General features: G+C 36.7%; 1 protein-coding gene across 4 annotated transcripts in view; it reads left to right on the forward strand.

Moving 5' to 3' along the window:
• The window catches only part of RBM27 (RNA binding motif protein 27), a 76,049-nt gene that overhangs the window by 40,178 nt on the left and 8,370 nt on the right, over positions 1 to 27,501 (forward strand). For 2 of the 4 annotated variants that reach the window (XM_049648530.1, XM_049648531.1), the window contains exons 9-19: positions 107 to 271; positions 2,117 to 2,266; positions 5,708 to 5,852; positions 6,440 to 6,593; positions 9,896 to 10,192; positions 11,526 to 11,666; positions 16,594 to 16,713; positions 17,642 to 17,716; positions 17,857 to 18,021; positions 19,805 to 19,909; positions 19,993 to 20,184. In XM_049648530.1, coding sequence (XP_049504487.1) covers positions 107 to 271; positions 2,117 to 2,266; positions 5,708 to 5,852; positions 6,440 to 6,593; positions 9,896 to 10,192; positions 11,526 to 11,666; positions 16,594 to 16,713; positions 17,642 to 17,716; positions 17,857 to 18,021; positions 19,805 to 19,909; positions 19,993 to 20,184 — 1,709 coding nt within the window. The remainder of the gene's footprint in view (positions 1 to 106; positions 272 to 2,116; positions 2,267 to 5,707; positions 5,853 to 6,439; positions 6,594 to 9,895; positions 10,193 to 11,525; positions 11,667 to 16,593; positions 16,714 to 17,641; positions 17,717 to 17,856; positions 18,022 to 19,804; positions 19,910 to 19,992; positions 20,185 to 27,501) is intronic. The other 2 variants (XM_049648532.1, XM_049648533.1) reach the window with 1 other exon arrangement.

Here is a 27,501-nt window from a genome sequence, read left to right on the forward strand (position 1 = left end):
TTTGGTGTACTCTCTCTGTTCTTGGCTAAAGTCTCAGGAAGTACATCATTCCCTGAGAAGCTTGTGACTCTCATTCCCAGCTGCCCTCCTATTCTTTCCTCTGTAGGACAGCCCATGTACTCTCGTGAACATGGTGCTGCTGCATCTGAGCGACTTCAGTTGGGGACACCGCCTCCTCTGTTGGCAGCTCGTTTGGTGCCACCTCGAAACCTCATGGGATCCTCCATTGGGTACCATACCTCAGTCTCCAGCCCCACCCCTCTGGTCCCAGGTAAGCTTTGCTACAGATGGCCGGCCATCCACCCTCTGATCTTTTTGTACCATAGCTTGCCAGCCTGCGTGGTGACTGGCATCCTGATCTGCCATCACAAATTCCCACCAAACCTCTTAGGTAGTTTTCTCTTCTGTTCCTCTGCCTCTTTGATTTGTCCCTAGTGGTTGCTAGATTAGGCCTCCTGTGTGTCTGTCATCTCTGGTGTCCTCTATGTTGACTTTTAGTGCCTCAGTAACAAAGTCATGGTAGTTCCTTGAACTGATTTCTAATACAGTAAATAGGAAGAGAATATCTACTTGGATATTTTCTAATCAGTTACACATTACAAGAAAAACTAGGATAATTTTTTAAAAAGCAAACCAAAAACATCTGTTTTTCTTGCTGATCATGGATGAGCATATCTTTTTTTCCCCTCTCTGATCCATGTATGACCTGGCTGTGTATAATGTAGTAATTTCTGGAAAACTCTTCCCTCCTACTTATGTGTACCTTTGGAAGACCTGTGGAGTGCTTTGTGGGTGTTTCATGAGGTTTTTAACATTTCTTGCTTTCCCTTTAGATCTGAGTCCATCATAACTGTCTAAAGGACTTTGGAGTTTCTAGGGGTTCTGTGATTTCTCAGGAATTATAGAACAAGGTCATTTGATTATGTAACTGCTTTAAAACCTACAGCTATAGGAGATTTTCTTTCAGGACTACCAAGTGGTAACTGAAAACTTTTTTATCATAATTTGCTGATCTTATACTTTGAATCATATTGATTGGCCATTAGTAAGGATCTGAATGTCTCTTACTTTGTAGCTGAAACTTAATATGAACGCCATAGAGCATTTTTCCACCAAGGAAGAAAAAGAGACGCAAGGACTTCTAAATCACAGTTGTGAAAACCAGTGTCTTCACTTAATCTTAACCCTTGTTTCATTTTATGTAGGATGAAGAGGATATATACCACTTAGAGATGAACATATTCAGAATTTTTGTAATACTAACAAAATAGCCATTTAGCATTATAATTTTAAGAATTAAATATTTAGTTGTAGAGAAAACAAAGGGAATGTGATAAAAGTGGCATTGATGGGGTGGTTGGTAGTAACATAATGATTATATTTGTAAATGTAAAATTTTTTTAGCTGTTTGAAATAAAACATTTGAAATGTTTTATGTATGAAAGCAGCTATTATATCTCCATTTTAAAATGTAGGTAAGCAAATTAGTAGATTGATTTTTTTCTCTATTTTTTTCCCTACTTAAAAGAGTACCTAGGGTGGGGGGGATGGCTAAATGGGCAAGGGGCATTAAGGAAGACACTTGTTGGGATGAGCACTGGGTGTTCTACCCAGGGGATGAATATACTCGTAAAGTCATTATTGCACTATATACTAACTTGGATGTAAATTAAAAAAAAAAGAGTACCTAGAAATTGGTGAAACATGATAACAGAGGAAACTCAACCAGTCCTTTATATATAGTATTCATATATGTGCATATTTCTCTTAAAATATTTAAGAGATGTTTGGATTAAGTGATTAATATATAGGATAAAAATGGCTAGCTAAGGTAAATGAATTTGGAAATATCTCCGTAATCAAGAACCGATACGTGTATCTGTGTTTTGAGACAGGAGCGTTTTTATTTCTTTCACTTCTAACAGGTGTATTAATATATATTGTAATTCAGATTGTGTGTGTGTGTGTGTGTGTGTGTGTGTGTGTATTTGTATGTATGTATAGGTTGATATATTTGTCAAAGAAAAATTCATTTTTTGCAGTTGTTTATAGTAATGAAAAATTACTTAACTACTCTCTTATTTGTTATGTGTTTTGTTGTTTTGTTTTCCCCCAGATACATATGAACCAGATGGTTATAATCCAGAAGCTCCTAGTATTACCAGTTCTGGTAGATCTCAGTACAGACAATTCTTTTCCAGAACACAGACACAGCGCCCAAACCTGATTGGCCTAACATCTGGAGATATGGATGCAAATCCAAGAGGTGAGAATGCCTCAGCCTTTGTTTGTTGCTGTTATACAGGAGTTCAGTACAGCATTTCAGACCTCAGTAGGGTCCAAAATTATTTACACACTGTCCTTTTGAAGAGTGCTCTATAATCATCTCAAATAAATGTTTTTGAATAACTTTGTCTCCACATTTTATTTTAAAACTATAATTAGAGGGGCACCTGGGTGGCTCAGTCGGTTAAGCGTCCAACCCTTGGTTAGGTCATGATCTCATGGTTTCATGAATTTGAGCCCTGAGTCAAGCTCTGCACTGGCAGTGTGGAGTCTGCTTAGGATTCTCTCTCTCCCCCTCTGTCTGCCTCTCCCCAACTTGGGCTGTCTCTCTCAAAAAAAAAAAAAAAAAAAAAAAAAAATTAATAAAGCTATAATTGTAATATATTTATTTTAAAATAAAAATAATACTTTTTTTTTAATTGCTTTTTTTGTATACCTTTAGCCTGTTTTAGCTGTTTACTGGGCACTGCACTAGATATTAGGTAAAGAAAGATGAAATGACATGGTCCCTTGCCTTCAAAGAATTTGATCACTTCAGGGCCTACTTTGTATCGTAAGAGCTGTGTTGCACACTAATAACTGAGAATCTAAAATACTGCAATAAGATGATTATTTGACCTTTTTAAATATTTATGATTACAACCACATGTCAGGATCTTTACAGAGCATAGTCATAAACCTTTAAAAATTAAATGCAAGCATTTACCTTTAATATGGGTTGATGTCCTCCTTTCTCCTCCCTTAAAAAAGTTGGTTTAGGGGCACCAGGTGGCTCAGTCGGTTGAGCATTCGACTTTGGCCCAGGTTGTGATCTCATGGTTTGTGGGTTTGAGCCCCACATTGGGGTTTGTGCTGACAGCTCAGAGCCTGGAGCCTGTGTCTCCCTCTTTCTCTGTCCCTTCCCCGTGTACTCTGGTCGCTCGTGCTCTCTCTCTCTCTCTCTCTCTCTCTCTCAAAAATAAATATACAAACATCTGAAAACAAGTTGGGTTAAAAAGTTTGATGAGGTTCCAGTTTTTCTTACTATAGTTGGTTTTCTGATATTTAATTTTAATTTGAATGACTGTCCATGGGACATCCTGACAGTATTTATCTTTTTTTTAAACATTTTTTAAAAGGTTATTTATTTATTTTGAGGGAGTGTGTGCATGTGCACCAGTCAGGGAGGGGCAGAGAAAGAGATTCCCAAGCAGGCTCTGCATGGAGCTGGGCTCATAGCTTGATCCCACAAACAGCAAGGTCATGAGCTGATCAATAGTTGGATGCTTAACTGAGCCACCCGGGCACCCCCCCTGACAATGTTTTTCTGATTTAGTTATATGGTGACTATTTTCGTGTTCTTACCTTCTTTCCTGTCTTGATTTTATTAACTTTTATTTACTGCCATTAATATCATTGTTACTACTGCAAGCTAACAGTTTTGTGTCAAGATGAAACCAAATGCTTTTGTATATGTATTATTATCTCTTATTTTCCTTTCCTACAACTCCTTAAAAGAGGTACTATTTTAATTCTCTTTTTACAGATAAAGACACTGAGGATTAGAGAGGTTAAAGAAATTTGCCCAAAGTCACACAGCTTTTAGTGGCTGAACTAGAATTTGAACCCAGGTCATTCCAATTCTGAAGAGTATACTATTACCTTCTATGCTATAATGCATATATTATTACCAAATTACTTGAAATTAGTGGAAAGATCAGAGTCTTAAAAATTCAAGTTTTTCCTTTGTCGCTAGTCTGGTCTTTCTCTGCATTCATATACAGTAATTCGTGGATAATCTCACTCAGATAGAAATGAGGTCTTTGGGGGACCCTGGGTGGCACAGTTGGTTAAGTGTCTGACTTCAGCCCAGGTCATGATCTCAAAGTTCATGGGTTCGAGCCTCGTGTTGGGCTCTGTGCTAATGGCTTAGAGCCTTGAGCCTGCTATGATTCTCTGTCTCCCTCTCTCTTTCTGTCCCTTCTCCACTCACATTGTCTCTGTCTCTGAAATAAACATTTAAAAAAATTATTTTAAAAATTAAAAAAAAAAGAAATGTGGTTTTTGTACAGCAGATGTGATTTGTCACCTTGGCAAAGTCATCCAGCCTCTAGCTCTGTATCTCTTTCTTTTTTTATAAAACACTTCAGTAAAGGAAAGCAGTAGGCAATGTTAGGAGGTAATCAAGCTATTTTAGGGAAGATCTAATGGCATCTCAGCTTCTAGAATGCATTATACCATCACAATTGCTATCTCCTCCATTTGCCTTCTGAAAATAAAGGCCCTAATAGAGCAGAGATCAAAGTTATTTTATTCACTGATTTACACGTATGTCTAATATGATTGTTGAGCTCTAGCAGCTGCTAAAGAAATACATGTTAAATCTGCATCATTTCCCCGATTGTCACACATATTACCCCCCACTCTCATCCCTACCCCAGCATCTAGCCCTGCATGTCGTTTTTGGCTGCTGATTTTACTTTTGGTACAGTCACTTGAAGTTAAGGAGAATATTCACAGTGTATCAGGCATAGTTTTGTGTTGTTATTTATTTTTTTATTCACACCTCTTCCCACTCACAGATAAGCCATTGTAATGTCAGTTTCTTTAAGTATTTTAGTTTTAATTGTTATGAATGAAATATAGCAATTTATAATATGGGCTTTGGGTTTTCCTCCCAACTTTTGAGTTTGAAAAATTTTAAACGCACAGGAAATCAAAAGAAATACAATAAACATCTGAATACCTTTACTTAGATTCACCTTTATTAAAGTTTTGTCACCTGTGGGCCTAAGTGCTTGCTTATGTATGCGCAATGCACATTCTTCTTTATCCCTTCTTTCCTTCTCCCTTCAGGTTTTTTTTCCCTGAGTTACTTGAAAGTATATTGCAGAGATTGTGCCCTGTAGATACTTTATTTTACTTCCAAGAATATGACGTCCTTCATAAGGACAATATCATTGCTACACATAAGAAAATCATAATTCCTTAATATCCTGTCCAGGTGAACTTTTTTTAAATCACATCAAACAGTACAAATAATTTCACTCTGTTTATGGTGCTAAGTTTGATTGCTTGTCTGAGATGATAATTGGTAGATCTCTCCATTGTAAAGTCATCATTTGTGAGGTGTACTTTGGCACCAGATAAATATCTTGTTCTCTAACAACATTTACTGATGAATATTGTTTTCCAACCATTGATGATCCTTGTCTGAATCAATTTTTACATTGGAGCTGCCTATGACTTTTTAAACTTCAATATTGTATTTTTAACAAAGGAGAAAAAGGAGGAGGCAGTTAGTAAATAAGCATTTCTGAAAAGGAAATGGTAGCTGGGTGCTATTCACTCTGCTTTTTAGCTTTTAGGCTATATATTGTAATCATTTGAAATTCCTCAGATACCATGCATTGTTAGTAATGTTAATTTTTGTTTCCAACAGCTGCTAACATTGTCATCCAGACTGAACCACCAGTTCCTGTTTCAATTAATAGCAACATAACCAGAGTAGTTCTTGAACCAGATAGCCGAAAAAGAGCTATAAGTGGTTTGGAAGGGCCGCTCACAAAGAAACCTTGGCTGGGAAAGTAAGACAATTTGCTACTTAGTAGTGCTAATTGGTGTATTTGTTGTTTTTGTTGGCGTTAGTAAATTTGTAAAATTCACAGTTGTCATTAATCAGTGATTTTAAAACTTTGTGTCTCAAAATTAGGGTTCCCCAAGGCATCATTAGAACATCTTAAAAATGGGAAGAGCGAGCAGAATATAATAGATATTAGTAACTTGTATTAGTAACTAATATAATAGGTATTAGTAACTTGTATTCTGTACTTTTACAGAAGTTGAAAAACCCACCATTGAAAAAAATGATGTTCTTTCCTTGCTTTAAAGTTAGACTCCTTGGTAATTGTGGTGGATCTTTTTAGCCTATTAGTTTTAATCTCATTTGGGCCTCTCTTTTTGTGATCTTTTGCTCTTCAGTCTTCTTTTTCTATACCTGTTCTGTTCCCATGTAACAAGGTCGATGTGAAAATTACTTAGTAATTTCTGAAGAATGTAAGAATGTCTTACAAATGACACTTTAATACATATAAACTTAAAGTTTTTGTGGACCTGTCTGATGGCTAGGCATAAGGTGGGGGAATTAATCAAGATCTATTAATATTCCTTTCAGGCAAGGGAATAACAGTCAGAGTAAACCAGGATTTTTGAGAAAGAATCAGTATACAAACACCAAATTAGAAGTCAAGAAGATCCCTCAGGAATTAAACAACATTACTAAACTCAATGAACACTTCAGCAAGTTTGGAACTATTGTGAACATCCAGGTAAATGTGACTAGGTTGCTGACAGATGAATGTGCTTTTATGCATCTTTGAACATAGCAGTTCACTTTGCTTAAATGAGCCAGTAATTAATTTTATAATCTCTGCTAAGTGTTTTAAGCTCCACTGTATAGCTCTATACCCAACTTTATGATGAAATTAAGCTGAATTTGTTTTTTACTTTTTTTTTTTTTTTTTTTAATTTGTTTCTTATCTGTAACCTCTTCCTGAAAGACATTGAGGATGGTTAGTATATTTTTATTCATGGTGCTATCTCTGGACAAAAGACTTTTTAATCTGCTTTAGTATTCTAACTAGATAGGTAAGATTTTTGGTAATTTCTAAGGTAATTTTGTCTACTGAGTGACTTTTATATTGTAGTGAAAAAGTAATTGGTTAAGGATGGTTGTAATCTTGACAATTTAGGCAGCGTAGCATGTTATCTAACATCATGTGATTTGTAGTTTCTGTATTTTGCTGTCTACTTGACACATATTCCAATTTATGCATTTGTGGTTGGGTGTTCCAGTGTAATTGAGAGTACTTGAAGTCCTTATTAATTTGCCATTTCACTCAGTTACCCCTGATGGTTAATGTTGGTCATGAAACCAAAATATGATTTATGTAACAATTTAAGAAAGTATCATGAGGGGGTGCCTGGGTGGCATAGTCGGTTAAGTGTCTGACTTAGGCTCAGGTCATAATCTCACGGTTCGTGGGTTTGAGCCCTGCGCTGGGCTCTGTGCTGACAGCTCAGAGCCTGGAGCCTACTTCAGATTCTGTCTCCCTCTCTCTGTCCTTCCCCCACTCACACTCTGTCTCTTTCTCTCAAAAATAAATATAACATTAAAAATTTTTAAAAAATTATATGAAAAAAGGCACCACCCTTAGGTCACTGCAATAAATCCCTGTTCCCTTCACCCTCCAATCTCTGTACTCATCCAAAATGTGGAGGTGTGCTATACTGGACCAGCACTGTTGAAAACACTGGCTAAAAATGAGCATGATCATCAGGGTCCTGGCCTTCATGCAGCTGACCTTCTCAGAGAGCAGAGAGAGAATAAACGAGTAAAACAGGTTAAGTGCTATAAAGATAGATATAGTAAGGTAATTAAGTGATAGAGGGGGAAGGGAACTCAAGAAAAAGCACTCTGAGAGGTGACATTTAAGCTGAGAACTGAAGAAAGTAGTATGAGGGGGTGCCTGGGTGATCTCACGGTTCCTGAGTTTGAACCCGGCATCAGGCTCCATACTGACTTTGCAGAGCCTGCTTGGGATCCTCTGTCTCTCCCTCTCCGCCCTTCTCCCACTTGTGCTCATTCGTTCTCTCTCTCTCTCTCTCTCTCTCTCTCTCTCTCTCTCTCAAAAAAATAAACTTTAAAAAAAAGTAGTATGAGGAAATTTTATATTTCAAAGAATTGAACCAAGGTACTCTTTTTGAAAGATTTTTAAGCACTGTGTTTTCCTGAGTATAGTACATGTTTAATTTTATAGATAATTGGAAATCCATTAAACAAAAGTGAAAAAACAAACCACCTGAATCTCACCACATTGCAACAATAATTATTAATCTTTTGATGAACATACTGTATTTATATGGAAGAACACATATATGCACACACATAGACATGTTTTCTTTTTAAAAATACTTTACACACTTCAAGAATACAAAATCGTATCAGATGTCTCTGCCTTTTTTCTCTTACATGTTTTCTAGGTCATTATGGTTTATGGCATTTAGGAAAATTAGATGGCTTAATGTAATTTGGTATATTAGTCTTGTTGGATTGCCATAACAAATACGTATCAGAGACTAGGTGGCTTAAACAACATTTATTTTGGGGGAAGTCCGAAATCAAGGTGATGGCCATTTTGGTTCCTGGTGAGGATTCTCTTTATGATGGCCACTTTCTTGCTGTGTCCTCAAATTTTGGAAGGGGAGGAAGATCTCATCCTTTTCCTATAAGACCTCCAGTACCATCTGATTAGGGCCCCACGCTTATGACCTCATTTAACTTTAATTACCTCCTAAAAGCCCCGTCTCCAAATGTAGTCACACAGTGAGTTAGAGTTTCAACATAAGAATTTGGGAGTGGGGGCATAAATCAGTCTGTAGCAATAGGCCATAATTTACTTACTGTTCCTTGTGGTTGAGGATTTCTATTATTTCTCTTATCTTCTATAAAAACAATGCTGTGGTGAGCCTCCTTGTTGCTAAACCTTTCGTTCTCTTTTTATGATGCATTGCTGAATTAAAGGGAATTTTAAGACTTTTTATTTGTGCTCTGCCAAATTGTTTGCCAAAAGGGTTGTGCCAGTTGGTACTCCCACATGCACTGTGTTAAAGCCTGTCAACATTGTAATGTGGATCCATCAAAATGTTTTGAACCAGTTTCGTAAGTGAAAAATTATACTTGTTTTACTTTGCTTTTCTTTTTTTAAAATAAATTTTATTTATTTATTTGTTTATTTATTTAGAGTGTGAGCTGGGAGGGGCAGAGGGGGTGGGGTGGGGGAAATCCCAAGCAGGCTTTGCAGTCAGCACAGAGCAGGACATTGGGCTCGTACTCCCAAACTATGAGATTATGACATGAGTCAAAATCAAGAGTCAGACACTTAACCCGCTGAGCCACCCAGGCGCCCCATTTGCTTTTTTAAATTACTAGGTAGATTCTGATTTATATAGATCATTTGCAGGTTTTTTTGGATATGCCTATTGATTGTCTTCGCCCATTTTTTATGAAGCCATTTATAATAGTGCTTTTCCAAGCCATTGCTTGTCATGTATATTAAAAATAGTTCTTCTATTCATCATTTAGTTTAGGGTATATTTGGACTGACAGATTTTAAATTTTTATGTGGTAGAATTTGCTACTGTTTGTCTTTATGGATCCTGTTTTTATAGGTATGCATAAAAAGATTTTCCAAACACTCAGATTGTACAGATATTCACCTTTTTTTCTTCTGTGTTTTTATTGTTTTTTTTTTGTTGTTGTTGTTATGGTAAAATATTTTCTTTCTCTGGAGTTTATTTGGATGTAGGATATCAGGGAGGGATCTAACAACTTTTCCCTAACTGGTTACGTAACATTACTAGGATTCTTTATTGAATAGTCTTTTTTGTGTATAATTTGAAAAATACGCATATTATCTTTTAGCGTGATGGAGAACTGTACTTACAAAGCTTTCGGAATGGATTTCAGCAGGTTCTTTTCTATTCTGAAGTCTTTATCAATAATTTATCTGCATTTAACTGCTTATTAATTTGTTTGCTTTTTTTTGTTGCTTTTGTTTTTTTCTTACAGGTTGCTTTTAAGGGAGATCCAGAAGCAGCCCTCATCCAATATCTTACCAATGAGGAGGCCAGGAAAGCCATTTCCAGCACTGAAGCAGTTCTAAATAACCGGTTCATTCGAGTTCTGTGGCATAGGGAAAATAATGAGCAGCCTGCATTGCAGTCTCCAACACAGCTACTCCTGCAGCAACAGCAAACACTTAGCCACCTGTCACAGCAGCACCACCATTTGCCACAGCACCTTCATCAGCAACAAGTGCTGGTGGCCCAGTCCCCTCCCTCAACGGTACATGGGGGTATCCAGAAGGTAATCTACTGGTTCATAGACAAGGAAAAGTCCTCTGGTCCCACCCTCTAGATCATTGTCAATTTGCGGTCGTTAGGTCTTCTACTTTAAAACTTCTCAGTTTGATCTGCAGACCAGCAGCATCTTATCTCCTGAGAACTTATTAGACATGCAGTTTTTTGGACCTCACCTCAACTTAGAATCACTAGGGTTGGGGCTTAAGCATCTGTGTTTTAACAAGCTCTCCACTTGATTCTTACAAACCGTAAAGTTTGACAAGTGCAATTCTGCTTCTACCAGAATTACTTGCCTGAATACAAATTCTTGGATCTTAGCACCCAGAAGTTACAGTCAGTCTGTAGAAATGGGGCCCATAAATCTACATGTTTAAAGGAATACTCTTAGTGATTCTTCTCAACACTAAAGTATAATAACTGTCCACTACCAGACAACTCTGAATCTAGAACTTCTTCTTTGTTTTGTGTTAGACTCAGTCATCCTTGTACCCACTCTTTTGTCTGACTTTTTTCCATGTAGAAAACTCTTTAAAAGCTTTAAAAATTGAAATGTAAGCTCCAAGAAAATAGGATTTTGCCTGTTTTATTCCTTCTGTCTCTTGTGTCTAAAACAAGGCTTGGCACATGTTGCTCAAACTATACTTGAATGAACAGATGAAGGAAGTAAAGAAGAAACCACTATGCATTAGTGCCATTCCAATATTGATGGTAATGCTGATCTTTTCCTAGGTGTTCTCTTGTTCGAATTAAATGCATTCAGGTTTTTTTTTTAAAGTATTACCATATGTAATCTTAAGTCCAGTCATTATCCTTTTTATGTGCACCTCAGCCTCCATTTCTTTTGTCTAGGTCCCACTTCATGTTAGAGCCCAGAGGCAGGTGCTTCCCCTGGATGTAGGCTGAATGGTGTACAAGAGTGATACGGTCATGTTTGTGATCCATTAGACTATGTTCTGTTAATGCAGCCCAAGATTGCACTGTGTTCTTGGGGTGTCCATATCACACTGTTATTGATATTAAGCTACTATCATTTAGAAGCCCCAGATCCTTCAAAGCATTACATATTAAAGGGAACATTTTAAAAATTAGTAGAACTTGTTTTCTGTATGAGTTTATATCCATATGCATGCATTTTGTTATGACATATTTCAGACATCCATAGAATAGATAATAGCAATCATTTGAATATCTACCACTTAAAAACTTAGAGATGATAGAAGCACTCTCCCTTCTCATTTCTTTATTTTCTTCTCCAGGGTAATCACTAGCCTGAATTTGTATCATTTCTGGCCATTTTTAAAACTTTTACCACTTATGTGTTTATTTTGTGTATGCAGATGATGAGTAAACCACAGACATCCGGCGCATATGTTCTTAACAAAGTTCCTGTTAAACATCGCCTTGGACACGCAAGTGGTAACCAGAGTGATGCATCACACGTGTTGAATCAGTCAGGTGGTGCTGGAGAGGATTGCCAGGTATGTATTTCTGTGACCCTCTGATTCATTAATTACTCAATATGTCTACCTATTTATAATTTTTAATGTTTATTTTCGAGAAACAGAGAGAGACGAAGTGAGCAGGGGAGGGGCAGAGAGAGAGAGGGAGACCCTGAATCTGAAGTAGGCTCTAGGCTCTGAGCTGTCAGCGCAGAGCCCAACACAGGGCTCCAACTCACGAACAGTGAGATCATGACCTGAGCCAAAGCTGGATGCTTAACCAGCTGAGCCACCCAGGTGCCCCGATCCTCAAATATATTTAAAATTGTTTAGTGACACAGAGAAATTAACAACTTAACTTTCATCCAGATTTGTAATGTCTTGTTTCTTCACTTGAGGTAAACGTGACAGCTAACCTTAATGTGGAAGGTATACTTGCCTAATTTCCATGATACAGCCAGAAATTGGCTAATTTTTTTTTTTCTATTCAAAGCTAAGTAGGAGTTTGAGAATTTTAGAAGAATATAGTGAAGAAGATTCTATCCTAATCAAAACTTTGAAATGTATCTTAAGTAGTTTCTTTTGCTTTTAGGAATATATCTGTATAGTGACTTTGCACAATGGTGATTATTTCAAAGAGGGCTTGGAAAATTCTGAAAACGATCAAGGCCGGTGGGGGGAGTGCTTAACCCTACTAGCCATAATAAGAATATTATGAAGTCTATGTAACTAAGTCAGTTAGTACTGGCACATGAAGAGATAGACCAGTGAAATAGAGTAAAAGACGAGAAATAGACTCATTTGCAAATAGGAATTTATTAGATGTCAAAGAGTATCTCAGGTCAGTGGGGAGAATATGGACTTTTTGATAAATGCATTTGGATAACTGAATAGCCGTGTAGAAAAGATAAAACTAGATCCATTTTTCAAATTACATAATAAACTAGGATAATTTCCAAAAAGATCTGAGAATTTAGATGCTGATGGAAATGCTAAATGTTACAACCCCCATGAAAGCAAATTTGGCAGTGTCTGGCAAAATTATGTATGCATTTATTCTAAATCAGTAACCCTCCTTTTCAGAATGTATTCCAAAAGTACATTTGTCAAACTACGAAAAAATATACGTACCAGGCTAGTAAGTGTAGACTATAATAGCAAAAGACTGGAAACAATCCAGATGTCCATCAGTAGGGAACTAGTTAACTTAAAATGCAGTACAGTAGCAAAAGTGCAACTTTACAACAGAATGAGGAATATCTTCATATGTACTATGAGGTGATCATGAGGCTGTATTAGGTAAAAAAAAAAAAAAAGTACAAGGGTACAAAACATATATAGGCAGCCACTGTTAATGTAAGCAAGTAGGGCCATTGAACACCTAAGTATTTGATTAATAGCAGAAACAAAAAATCCTAAAATTAATTAAAAAAAAATTCTTTTAGTTCCTAAAATTTAAATCTTGGTGGTTACGGCAAGGATGGAAAAAACTAGACAACTTTGACTATGTCTTATTTTGTAGATTTGTCTTGGAACCATGTAAATGCTGCGTTCAGTCATAAAATGAAAAAAGTAATGTCTAAGAATTGAAAAATGAAACAAATGAAGTAATATGTTTGCATAGAGAGTACCTTTTTCATTTTTTACAGTTTATTTATTTGAGAGAGACATTGTGAGCAGGGGAGAGGCAGAGAGGGAGAGAATGAATCCCACACTGATTGCGCAGACCCTGACTTGACCTCATGAACCACGAGATCATGACCTGAGCCAAAATGAAGAGTCAGATACTTAACCGACTGTGCCACCCAGGTGCCCCTAGAGAGTACTTTAAAATACAGCTATTTGAATATATATTCCTAATGAGATGAACCCTGAGTTCAAAAAAACAATTTTAAAAAATATTTTTCAGCAATAATGTTATTCTGAAACAGTTTGTGAGCATTGTAGGATAAATCAAATGAAAAATTATATTGGTGTCACTGACAAGTGGCGATTTTCAATGTGGTTGAAAAGATGTGTATGGTAGATTAAGTGAAAACACTGTAGTCCTATGTTTGAATTGAAAGTATGGTAGATCCTTGAACAACATGGGTTTGAATTGTGCAGATCACCTAAACATGGATTTTTAAAATAAATACAGCACAGGACTGTAAATGTATTTTCTCTCAGGATTTGCTTAACATTTTCTTTTCTGTAGCATCTTAGAAGAATACAGTATATAAAACATGTAACATAAAAAGGACGTGTTAATTGACTGTTTATGTTATCGGTAAGGCTTTTGGTTAGCAGTAGGCAATTAAGTTTTGGGGAAGTCAGAAGTTAAATATGTGGATTTTTGATTCTTGGGGTCCGTGCCCCTTAACCCCTGAGTTATTCAAGGATCAGCTGTATTGATACACATTCACATACTGTTTTATCATAAAAAATAATAAGCAGTAAAAAGCTCCAAAACATTTCTTAATTCTATTTACTGAAAAGGTTGAGAAATAATAATCAGTCCAAGGGTAATTACCCCCTGCCCCCTCCCAGGCACTCAGAGGAACCAAGGGTCTGTCTGCAGATCTGGGGCTGGCAGTATTCCAGATGACCCTAGAATTACTTTGTTCAATCAGAAAACAAAGTCGTCAACAATTTCTGGAATCCTGTCAAAAGATTGAGAAGATGTCATAAAGGCTCTAGATCTACTAATTTGAAGGAAATTCAGAGGACACAGAAACATGTTATGGGGTATCATAGAATTTTGTGGTGAATACAAATTCACAGGATAAATGACCTGATTTCTTCAAAAAGCAGTTTGCAAGGAAAAGAGATGAGAAAGGAAATGGTATCAAAATAGACTTTAAAGAGATATAACCAGTTCCTGTAGAAGAACCTTCATAGAGCCCAATTCAAATGGCAGAAAATGTTTAGAAAATTATAATACAATCTTGGGGCACCCTGGGTGGCTCAGTCGTTAAGTGTCTGACTTCAGCTCAGGTCATGATCTCACAGTTCGTGGGTTTGAGCCCCGCACCTGGCTCTGTGCTGACAGCTCGGAGCCTGGAGCCTGCTTCGAATTCTGTGTCCCCCTCTCTCTCTGCCCCTCCCCCACTCACCCTCTGTCTCTCTGTCTCAAAAATAAACACTAAAAAAAATTTAAAAAAAAATTATAACACAATCATGAGATGTGATTGTCTAATGATAGTAAGGAGTTGTTATAAGTGTGATGATGGTATTGTGGTTATGTTTTAAAAAGAATGGAGTCCTTATTTTTTAGAGATACAACTGAATATTTACATGTAAAACATAGAAACAGTGTTTGATATGAATGTGGAGTTAGGGATTTAGGTAAAACAAAAGTATAGTAGTCTCCCCTTATCTGTGAGGATACTTTCTAAGACTCCCATTAGATGTGCGACACCATAGATAGTACCAAATCCCGTATATATTATGTTTTTTCTTGTACATACCCATAATATGGGTACATACCCATAATAAAGTTTAATTTATAAATTAGGCACAATAAGAGATGCACAATGATAATACTAAAATGGAGTAGTTATAACAATATACTTTAATAAAGGAGAAGTCACTGAAAATACTGTACCATATTCATCCTTCTTGTGATGATGTGAGATGATAAAATAAATGCCTCCAGATGAGGTGAAGTGAGGTGAATAATATAGGCATTGTGATGTATTGTTAGGCTTCTAATGACCTCCTGATGAGTCAGAAGGAGGGTCATCTGTTTCTGGACCACAGTTGACCTTGGGTAACAAACCGTGGAAAGCCAAACTGGATAAGGGGGAACTACTCTATTTTATGTCCTGATAATTGTTGGTGCTTAGTGATGGGTACATCACCTTTGTAGTATAACTCTGTTGTTTGAAAAATTCTATTATGAAAAGGTAGCAAAACAAAGATAGTTACAGATTTGGAAGTCAGACAGCCCTATTTGACTTGACCTGCCTCTTACTAGCTGTATTAGATAACTTGGGAGCATTGGTTTCCTTTTCAATAAGTTGCTCTGGGGATTAAAAAAATTTCATGTTAGTAAAGCATGGAAGGGGAGTGTTAAGTACATACTAAGTGCTCAGTAAATTGTAGCTGTTGCCATTTGTGTTAGGAAAGACTTGAACCAGAGAGATTATACTGTGCCATGTAGCTCTGCTATGCCTTAAAAAAGGGAAGATTAACTGGAGAGTGGTCTGTTCAGAACGGGAAAGGAATCTAAATACCAAAACAACCACAGTAAAAATGGCCACCACTTTGCTTGCAAAGTCAGACCTGTGAACTAACTACTTGTTTTATGTTTGATTATAAACTCAGATAGCATTTGATTTAAATAGATTCTGATGAGGAAGTACTTTAATCCTGTGTTAGGTGACTTGGATCAGGGTTTAAAGAAATAGGAATAATTCTATGACCAGATGTCTTAATTAGTCTTAACTAAGAAGGAGGGAAAACTAGAATGAGACTAAAGGTGTAATTGGTAAAGAGGCTGCAGTCATTGCTGTTAGCCAGGTTAGAAAGGGACTTGTCATTTTAACTGTTTGAATAGTATTCCTGTTTTTTTCTGTGTTCAGTCATGATTCTGAATTGTGGATTTGTTTTTGTTTTTGTCTTGATTCATTGCGGTCACAAGAGTTGGTTTGTTGGAGGTTCTTAATCTGTGAAATTGTTGAACGAGAGGACAGTAAGGCTTCGCTATGAGTACAGGCCTGCTCCTAGATAAAAGTGGCTGTGGTTCCTTTTTCTCAATTAAGAAAATAGAAGAAGAAGGATGTGATTGCGTTCAGAAACATTATTGCTAAAATTTTGTTTTTGTATTTGAATTACAGTTGAATTTATGTATATATAAAAACCAGTTATATAAATGAAGTTTTTAAAGTAAACTTTAACTCCTGAACAAAAAGAAATACATGCAGTCTTGCTAAAAAATTACCTTAAAGCGTTTCTAATATTTAATTATACTTGTGTTTCATAGATATTTTCAGCTCCAGGCCATCCAAAAATGATTTACAGCTCCTCAAACTTAAAGACGCCTTCAAAACTTTGTTCAGGGTCTAAATCTCATGATGTTCAAGAAGTTCTTAAAAAGAAACAGGTAACAGCCTTGATTCTAATTTCCTTAAAGAGGGAAGGACCCATTGAATTCTTAAGCAATTTTATTAACACATTTGAATAGTTCATGTTCTAGAACTACATTATGTTTATTTAGCTGCTTCTTGATGGAGTGTACATTTGAAAAAAAAAAAGGTGAACAGACAAAAAAGTATTTTGCAGTTGCGTTGCAGAGGCTACATCAAGAACAAGGAAGGATTTTTTTCCATGTAAAAATAAATAGCACTGAGTTGTCCTGTTTTTTTTCTCCAAGGTGAAGAACCAGTTTTATTTCATTATTTCTTCTTTTAATTCCTCTCTTGCTTTTGTAAGTTAGTGTTTTGTATAAAGTATAATGTTTATGTAATTGGTATTCATATGACTTCTGAGTTTCATTGTTATCTTAGATATAAACTCATATAGACGATTTTAAATCAAATAGATATTTATAGGTATTATTTCCATATAATTGGAGATTTGATTAGCAGAGGGGTGGGAGGCAATATTTTCCTGGCAAAAATCCATAGAATTTGCCATCATTTCTGTCTTCTAGCCTGCATCTCACATTTATTAAACTTTAAGCTTGAAAAATCAGGGATGGCTTACTACATTGGCAAGTGGAAACAGCCCTTGTTTTTCCTCATACGTACATTCAGGTCACTCAAGAATAAATGTCATAGATACAGCTAATTAGGAGTTAGCCTTTTAAATATTTTTAAAAGTACACTTAGAAATTTTAACTCTTTCATAGAAAATTGTAATTAAAGGTTTCATTTCTGGTTTCATCTGTTTTTTGATTGGGAGTGAAATTTGTCTTGTATAGCATAGGGATGATCCAGAAGAAAATGAGTTGTTCATGTATCAAATGTTTGCAAGTATATCATTGGCAAATATTTTTATCTCTTACTAATTTTTTAAATGTATTCATATAGGAAGCAATGAAACTACAGCAAGATATGAGGAAAAAGAGGCAAGAAATGCTAGAAAAACAAATAGAATGCCAAAAGGTAAGACAAGAGCTCATTTGCCTGCTGGAATTGTTTTCTACAACGGATTTTATAGCTATTCCTCTTAGTAAAGTTGATAAGGGTTAGTTATAGTAAAAGTTACTAGGCATAGTTTTTACTTTTTTCTGTTTATTTTGTAGATGCTAATATCTAAGCTAGAAAAGAACAAAAACATGAAACCAGAAGAAAGAGCAAATATAATGAAGACTTTGAAAGAGCTTGGAGAAAAGATCTCGCAATTGAAAGATGAATTAAAAACATCTTCTGCAGTCTCCACACCATCTAAAGTTAAGACAAAAACAGAGGTATGTATTTTCATTTTCCATTCAGCATAGGGTTGTTGAACATCTGTTATATGTTTGGTGCTTTGAAGTACAGTGGAACCCCTAGGTAACTAATAGTATAACAGGGAGACAGTAAAAATTTTAAATGTTCCTATAGATGCTGTGTCTTGTCCTTGAAAGAGGTGCTAATACCTTGTTTGAACAAAGATATGTTTATTATTATTATGTTTATTAACTGAATTTATGGTTTCCTTTCCTAAATATGAAATTGCTAGAGTGATGGCAAAAAAAGTGATATTTCCTATTTCAGCAGTTGTTTTTCTAATCTATAATACAGTGAAACCATTCCTTTTAATATTCAAAAGGTATCATTGGCTTTAATACGGGTAAAAATGTGATACTCTATTGAAAAGGATAATCCACTTAAAGTTCCAAATCCACTTAAGTCTCTTTTTTTAAAAATACTTTTTTTAATGTTTATTTTTGAGAGAGAGAGAGAGAGAGAAAGACAGAATGTGAGCGGGCAAGGGGTAGAGAGAGGGAGACTCAGAATCTCCAGGAGGCTCCAGTCTCTGAGATGTCAGCATGGAGCCCAGTGCGGGGCTCAAACCCACGAACTGCGAGATCACTACCTGAGCCAAAGTTGGACACTCAACCGACTGAGCCACCCAGGCGCCCTACGTCTCATTTTATTAATTGTCATTTGTTTCCTTACCTAGGAGAATAGTTACTTTACACAGTGATTACATTATACCACAGCTCTGTCATGGAATTTAAAAATTTTTTTTTAAAAGATTTTACTTTTAAGTAATCTTGACATCCAACATGGGGCTCAAACTCACACCCCGAGATCAAGAGTCACATGCCCTTCTTGACTGAGTCAGCCAAGCACCCCTCTGTAGTGGAATTTTAATTTCTAGTCCTTCGAGAACTCAAAATAATAAATTTGTCAGATATATAGAGTGCAAATTTTTATATCCAATATTATAATACTTTTGAAGTTGTGGTTCTGTATTACTAGAGGGATATAAAGTATTTCTTCAAGATTGCATTGAAAAAGTTTAATAAAAAATATTTTTAGTGAAATTTCCCCCAATTATAGAAGGGACATAACGAACATTTTAAAAATTGAAGAGGGACGCCTGGGTCGCCCAGTTGGCTGGATGTCTGACTGTCAATTTTGGCTCAGGTCATGATCTCATGGCTCACTTAGTGAGACGGAGCCCTTTGTTGGGGTCTGCACTGGCAGCATGGGGCTTGCTTGGGATATTCTCTCCCCCCACCCCCCCCACCCCCACTCACAAAATAAATAAATTTAAAAAATTTTAAGACAATATGGGAGTAAAAATTAGTCTCACAGTCACACCATCTAAAGACAGATAGTTTGTCCCTCACACACACAAAAAGAGTGCAATATTGTAGAATTCAAATCTGAAAGCAGTTATGTAGATGTTATTTATGTTTTTATTATTAATTTTTCCTATGTATATATTTTGCTTCCATTGAGTTTGATTTATGGCTCTTTATTATTAGAAAATTATTCTCAGCTCCCTTTTTTCATTTGTTTCCAGAGTCTGATTTTTAAGCCATCTTAAGCAGTAATACTGCTTCTTATTTTTACTGAGTTCAGTATATTCTCTATATGTTTTCATACAGTGAACCTTCCTTTAAACACTCCAGTTTATTGCATCCTCTCATTCTCCTTTTGCCAAAAGAGATGTTATGTCATTCTTTAAGTATGATATTCTGAATAAGATCTTGGAAGTTATCTAACAAATACATTTTTACTCTTAATTTTCCAAAGGCTCAGAAAGAACTATTAGATACTGAACTGGACCTTCATAAGAGGCTATCCTCAGGAGAAGACACAACAGAGTTACGGAAAAAACTCAGTCAGTTACAGGTTGAGGTGAGATTTAAGAGGTTCTTAAGAGGTTCTTCCACGGTTCTTCCTAGAATGTATATTATATTCTGCCTTTTGTTGTTATTCAGGCTGCACGATTAGGCATTTTACCTGTGGGTCGAGGAAAGACTATGTCCTCTCAAGGTCGAGGAAGAGGCCGAGGCCGTGGAGGAAGAGGAAGGGGCTCGCTGAATCACATGGTGGTGGACCACCGCCCCAAAGCACTAACAGTAGGGGGATTCATTGAGGAGGAAAAAGATGAATTGCTTCAACATTTCTCAGTAAGTTTTTTTTGTTTTTTTTTTTAATTTTTTTTTCAACGTTTATTGATTTTTGGGACAGAGAGAGACAGAGCATGAACGGGGGAGGGACAGAGAGAGAGGGAGACACAGAATCGGAAACAGGCTCCAGGCTCTGAGCCATCAGCCCAGAGCCTGACGCGGGGCTCGAACTCACGGACCATGAGATCGTGACCTGGCTGAAGTCGGACACTTAACCGACTGCGCCACCCAGGCGCCCCTCTCAGTAAGTTTTTAAAGTTGGCAGATATCAACTCTAAAAGCACTGTATTCAGCATTTTCTTGCATTCTGTGTAAGTGTCAAATGTTTTATAGATTAGAAAATCAAGTTGTAAAAAATGGGTATTAGCAAACTCTTATTAATATATTTGAAGGTCAAGAAGCAGGTCATGCTTTATAATTCCATAATAGCCCACATAAATGCATTTGTAGTGACAAGTTGTTCCAAAGCAAATATTTGATTTTTGTTTTAGGGTTATTACATGGTTTAGCAGGTGTTCATAGTCAATAAGTGAAATGATCTGGGACGAAGGCAGAATTCAAAGGAAGAATTTATTAGGATAAGAGACATGTATAGTTATGTTCTGTATACAAGGGCAACCACTTTTAGATAAACATGCAAGTAGAGATTTGCTACAGGTAACTGTCTTTAATTTGCTTCATAAACAGAGTATATCTTCTCTCCAGTCACTCATTCATCCAATTAAATATTGAGTGTTACTTGTGCTAGAGCGTTTTCATACATGATCTCATTTAATCTTAAATAACTGTATAAAGTGCATGTGAAATCCCATGTGTACAGACAGGGAAAACTCACGTTTAAAACTTAAAAGTGAGTCATACATATAAAAAGATCGTTAAGTAAGTGTCAGAACCAAGATAAAAATACAGTTGACTCTTAATATCTGGGATCCCTATTCCTCAAACAACTTCTGTTTTAAATTTTTATTTTACTTATTTTATTTATTTGAATTTTTATTTTAATGTTTTTATTTTATTTTGGAGAGAGAGAAAGAGACAGAGTGCGAGTGGAGAAGGGGCAGAGAGAGAGAGAGAGACACAGAATTTGAAGCAGGCTCTAGGCTCAGAGCCCAACGCTGGGCTTGAACCCGTGAACCGTGAGATCATGGCCTGAGCTGAAGTCGGACACTAAACCGACTGAGCCACCCAGGCGCCCCGACTCAAACAACTTCTTTGAGAGAAAACACTTTCAGCCCTATTAAGTATTAAAGATGATGAAGGAAATATTTTTACTTGTTTTTTTACTGTTTATTTATATTTGAGAGAGAGACTGTGTGTGAGCGAGGGAGGGGCAGAGAGAGGGAGACAGAATCTAAAGCAGGCTCTAGGCTCTGAGCTATCAGCATAGAGACCGACACGGGGCTCAAACTCATGAGCCACCAATATCATGACCTGAGCCAAAGTCGGATGCTTAACCAACTGAGCCACCCAGGAGCCCCGATGGTGAAGGAAATCTTAAAGAGCAAGACTTCACTCTGAGTTTGACACCCCTTAGTCCTTTTTCTCCCTGACTTTAGAGAATGGTGGGTTGTTATATAGTGTCAAGATTTGAGAACTGTGCTGGCAGTACTCTGTTCACTTGAGGCAGTTTCATTCACCAGTTTGACCTACACACACACACACTTTTTGTAAAGTGGGAAACCAGCTTTATGTATTTACTTATTTTAAATATTTTTGAGAGAGAGGAAAACGCATCCACGTGAGTGGGGGATGGATGGAGAGAAAGGGAGACAGGATCCAAAACAGGAACTTATACTAAATGTTTAGAATACTTGAGCTGCGCTTAGACATTTTCAAGTAGCATGCATCAGTTAACTGTAAGATTTTTGAACTGTGGTGTATGGTTTAGCCGTTGTACTCCATGATACAGGGTGGAACTTGATTTTTTTTTTTTTTTCTTCTTTCTGATTATGGAGGTAATACACACATCTCAGGATGTGTTTGGCTTGAAGTAAAAGATAACTTGGGAAATAGGAAGATTTATTTTCTTTCCTTTCATAAAATTCAGAGTTAGGGAGGTTTTAGGTTTAATTAATTCAGAAATTCAGCCACACAGGTTCTTTTCATAGGTCTCCTCTGCCTAGTATGTTGGCTTTGTTCTTAGGCATTTTTCTTCATGGTGTGATAGCAACCACAAACATCATGGCCTCTAAAAAGAACGTCCAAAGGCTTAAGGTAACAGTACCTTTCTCATGACATTTTAAAAAATCTTGAGAGGTAACCTTCCCAGAAAGTGTCCCTGTTTCAACCCTCACCCTCCTCCACCCTCACCCCACCCCTGACATATACCACTCTTACTTAGCAGATGTGCCCTCATGTGTCTTAGCCAGAATTGTCCCTTACCCGTTTGTAAACTAATCCTCGTTGAGGAAAACGGTTACCATGATTGAATTAAACCTGTTATGGTTCCATATGCCACTTGACCAGTGATGAAAATCAGGGTCCAGTAGAATGGAAGGAGATCAAGTAGTTGTTGGTTTAAGCAACTAAGACAATGTCTTTTTTAAAGTTTTTATTTAAATTTCAGTTAGTTAACATACAGTGTAGTATTAGTTTCTGGTGTATAGTATAGGGATTCAGCACTTGCCTTGTTATCACCGAGTGCTTGTCACACCAAGTGCGCTCCTTAATCCACATCACCGAGTTAAACCATTCCCCTCTGGTAACCATCCGTTCTCTGCAGTTAAGAGTCTGTCTCTCAGTTTGCCTCTCTCTCTCTCTCTCTCTCTCTCTCTCTCTCTCTCTTTCTTTCTTTCTTTGCTCTCTTGTTTTGTTTCTTAAATTCCACTTATGAGTGAAGTCATACGGCATTTGTCTTTTTGCTGCCTTCCTTTGCTCAGCACAGCTGAGCCGCCCAACTCTGGGTCTCTCCATGTTGTTGCAGATGGCAAGATTTCATTCTTTATTATAACTGAATAATCCATTAATATTCCATTGGAATATTCTTTATCCATTCATCAGCCGATGGACACTTGGGCTGTTTCCATAATTTGGCTATTGTAATACTGCTATAAATTTTGGAGTACATGTATCCCTTTGAATTAGTATTTTTGTATTCTTTGTGTAAATACCCAGTGGTGTGATTGCTGGATCGTAGGTTAGTTGTATTTTGGGGGGAGGGGTGGTAGTTTTATTTTTAACTTTTTGAGGAACCTCCATACTGTTTTCCACAGTGACTGCTCCAGTTTGCATTCCCACCAGCAGTGCAAGATGTTCCCCCTTTATCACATCCTTGCCAAGACTTGTTCTTTCTTCTTTTGTTGATTTTAGCCATTCTCACAGGTGTGAGGTAACACATCTCATTGTAGTTTTGATTTATATTTCCCTGCTGCTGAGTGATGTTGAGCATCGTTTCAGTGTGTCTGTTTGCCATCTGGATGTCTTTGGAAAAATGTCTGTTCGTGTTTTATGCCCATTTTAATTGGATTGTTTGGTTGGTGGGGTGAGTTTTATAAGTACTTTATATATTTTGGATACTAACCCTTTATCAGATATGTCCTTTACAGATATCTTCTCCTTTTCCGTAGGTGGCTTTTTGGTTTTGTTGATTGTTTCATTTGCTGTGCAGAAGCTTTTTATTTTGATGTTGTCCCAATAGTTTATTTTTGTTTTTGTTTCCCTTGCTTCAGGAGACCCATTTAGAAAAATGTTGGTATAAGCAATAACAGAGAAATTACTGCCTGTGTTTTCTTCAAGGACTTTTATGGTTTCTGGTCTCACATTTAGGTCTTTAGTTCATTTTGAGTGTATTTTTGTGTATGGTGAAAGAGAATGGTCCAGTTTCACTCTTTTGCAAGACAGTGTCTTCCACGATGTTCATTGAAGAAAACTTGGAAAGCACTCGGTTATAGAAAAAAGAAAACGGGCTCCTGGGTGGCTCAGTTAGTTAAATATCCAACTTCGGTCATGATCTCACGGTTCGTGGGTTTGAGTCCTGCGTCAGGCTCTGTGCTGACAGCTCAAAGCCTGGAGCCTGCTTCGGATTCTGTGTCTCTTTCTCTCAAAAACAAAATAAGCATAAAAAAAGAGAGAGAGGGGGGAAAGAAAACAACTTCAAAAACTTAGGTGCGTTTGATAGGAATTTTTTAGTTTTTATTTTCTTTTTTTTTAAATTTTTTTTTTTCAACGTTTTTTATTTATTTTTGGGACAGAGAGAGACAGAGCATGAACGGGGGAGGGGCAGAGAGAGAGGGAGACACAGAATCGGAAACAGGCTCCAGGCTCCGAGCCATCAGCCCAGAGCCTGACGCGGGGCTCGAACTCACGGACCGCGAGATCGTGACCTGGCTGAAGTCGGACGCTTAACCGACTGCGCCACCCAGGCGCCCCAGTTTTTATTTTCTTAAAAGTTATATGTGTACATCATTTGAAGAGTCAGATGAACTTAACAGCCACAAGGTTGTTAATCATTTTATTACTCTATTTCTCCCCAATTTCTATTCTTAAAGGATGTCTACTTTTAAATCTTTTAGCTGATTTTTTGGGTATTTTTTTCATTCCTGAAACATTTTTGCTACTATTTCCTGATTTTAAAATTGTAGGCATTATATATTTAATCCTTCTGCTTCTAAGCGCCCCATGTTTTTTTTTAGCTTTGTTGTATTCTCTGTTTTTTTCTAAATGGATTTATGCCTCTAAAAATAAATCATTTTAGTATCATTGCATACTATCGTGTTCATCTTCCATCTGTAGCCAGAGAGTATTTTAAATCTTAAGAAAGTAACAGGTTTAGAAGTCTAAGTTTCTGTACCCCTCCAAAATATTTGTGTAATTCATTCAACTTTTTGTGTTCTTATTGGCAAGAGCCTCTAATTGATCACTCCTTCATTCCTGGACCTTCAAGTAAGACAATGGAATACTTCTGCTGTAATTACTAAAGACTTATCATGTATGGTTAACTTTTCCCTGTAGCCTCTCTAGGTAGGGATTTTACCCTTTCCCATGTTTCAAGTGTGTGGAAATATATTTGAGAGTTTTATTGTATATGGAAGTGATTGATACCTTATCATTTGAAAGATAATTTTCCTTTGTGTTTACTAGAACAAAGGTTCCCCTTTCTCTGGATTTAGTATTCAGGGAAAGTTTTCTGAATAGCACTTCAGTATTGCCATTCTTCAGACCTTGTAAAAAATCTCTTAGTAATGGTAGATCTTTCATGAACTACTGATACTGCCTTTGATGGCTAGAGTATTTCCCATTTTGCTGTGAACAATGTTACAGACATCTTACTGGATTTTGCATTTGTGAGTGGAACAGTTTGTTATATAGGACAGTCCTGTACATGTTAAGACCTTTAGCACTCCTGGCTCCCGCCTACTAAATGCCAGTAAGTGCTCTTCAGTCAGTGTGACACCCAAAATGCCCCCCAGAGTAATGTCTCAGTTGCGAACCCTGTTTTACATTTGTTCGTAGGAGTGAGAGGACTAGATGAAAGGCATGCATATTTTTTTTTAAGTTTTTTAATGTTTATTTATTTTTGAGAGAGAGAGAGAGAGAGAGTGAGCAGGGGAGGGGCAGAGAGAGGGAGACACAGAATCCAAAGCAGGCTCCAGGCTCTGAGCTGTCAGCACAGAGCCCGATGTGGGGCTCGAACTCATAGGGTGCAAGATCATGACCTGAGCCGAAGTCAGAGGCCCAACTGACTGAGCCACCCAGGCGCCCCAAAAGGCATGCATATTTAAAATTTTAGGACAGCTTGCCAAATAACCCTCCAGGAATGTTGTAATAAGTTTTACTTATAGTGACATTGGATAAGAGTACCTATTTGCCTATGTCCTCAGTAGCACTTCAGTTTTGTTTGATCATATTTGCTGGTCAGGTAATTGATAAGTGATGACTGACAGAATTGGCATCAGTTTCTGATCTTGGAAAATGGTCAAGTTAGATGAATTTCTAGTAACTTCTGCCTCTAAGGTTCCAAGTACCTCTAAGTTACTGCATATAACTTTTCATTGATGGTATATAATTGATTTTCTTATATTCATATATAAGAATGTTACTTTATTTGAATTACCTTATATTTTGAGGGGCAGCACACATGTACAAAGTATAAAAGAAATAAAAGTGTAGGGGTGCCTGGATGGCTTAGTCGGTTGAGTATGCAACTCTTGATTTCAGCTCAGGTCATGATCTCATATTTCAAACCCTGCATTGGCCTCTGTGCTGACAGTGCAAAGCCTGCTTGGGATCTCTCTCTCTCTCTCTCTCTCTCTCTCTCTCTCTCTTTCTGACCCTCCCCTATGTTTCTCTCTCTCTCTCTTTCTCTCTAAATAAATTAACTTAAAAAAATATAAAGAAACAAAAGTATATGCAGTGTACAGAAGGTTTCCTTCTATATCCAGTCACTGTTTCACTCTCTGTAGGCAATTACTGTTATCTGTTTCTCACATATCTTCTTGAAGATATTTTTCTGTATTTATGCATTATTTTATCTCTCTTTAACAAAAATGGTGGTGTGCTATACAATACTCTTTTGCATATACACTTTGTATTTGGTATGTATTAAATTGTTATTGGAGATTATTCTGTACTAGTGCATGTGTTGCTGTCTTCTTTTTAATGGCTGCATGGTATATCATTGCATAGATGTACCACACTGGATTTAAACAGTCCTCTAGTGGGCCTCCTGGGTGACTCAGCTGGTTAAGCATCTGACTTTTGATATCAGCTCAAGTCGTGATCTCACTGTCATGAGATAAGCCCGAGTTGGGCTTCCCACTGGGCGTGGAGCCTGCTTGGGATTCTTTTTCTCCGTCTCTCTCCAAATTAATAAGTAAACTTTAAAGAATCCTGTAGTGATGGACATCTAACTTTTCCCTAGTATTTCATTGTTTCAAGCTATATTATGGATATATGTGTTAGGTAAAATATATGTGCATATTGAAAAATTACGTATTTTAATAGATACGTCACATTTTAGAGGCCAGTCTTAAAGTTATTAAAGTATTCTTTAATAAAAAAAGAATACACACAAATGGTTAAAAATATGGTTAATAAAAAGTAAAAAATCTTCACTTTTCCTTCATCTCTGCCTACTCTTAAAAGGTAGTCACTATTCTTAGATATCTTTATAGAAAAAAATTCTGAATATAAGAATACATACACAGTCTCTCACTTGAAAAAATTTACCAGAGTATAAATATAGAGCTGTATTTCACACCTTGCTTTTTAAACATAAATATCTTAGCTGTTTGATATATTTTTTTAATTATAAGGATAATATTCAATTTAAAATACTTACTCTGAAACAAACTATACCAACTAGAAACGTATATAGTT

The sequence above is a fragment of the Panthera uncia genome (assembly GCF_023721935.1).
Source record: "Panthera uncia isolate 11264 chromosome A1 unlocalized genomic scaffold, Puncia_PCG_1.0 HiC_scaffold_17, whole genome shotgun sequence".
Lineage (NCBI taxonomy): Eukaryota > Metazoa > Chordata > Mammalia > Carnivora > Felidae > Panthera > Panthera uncia.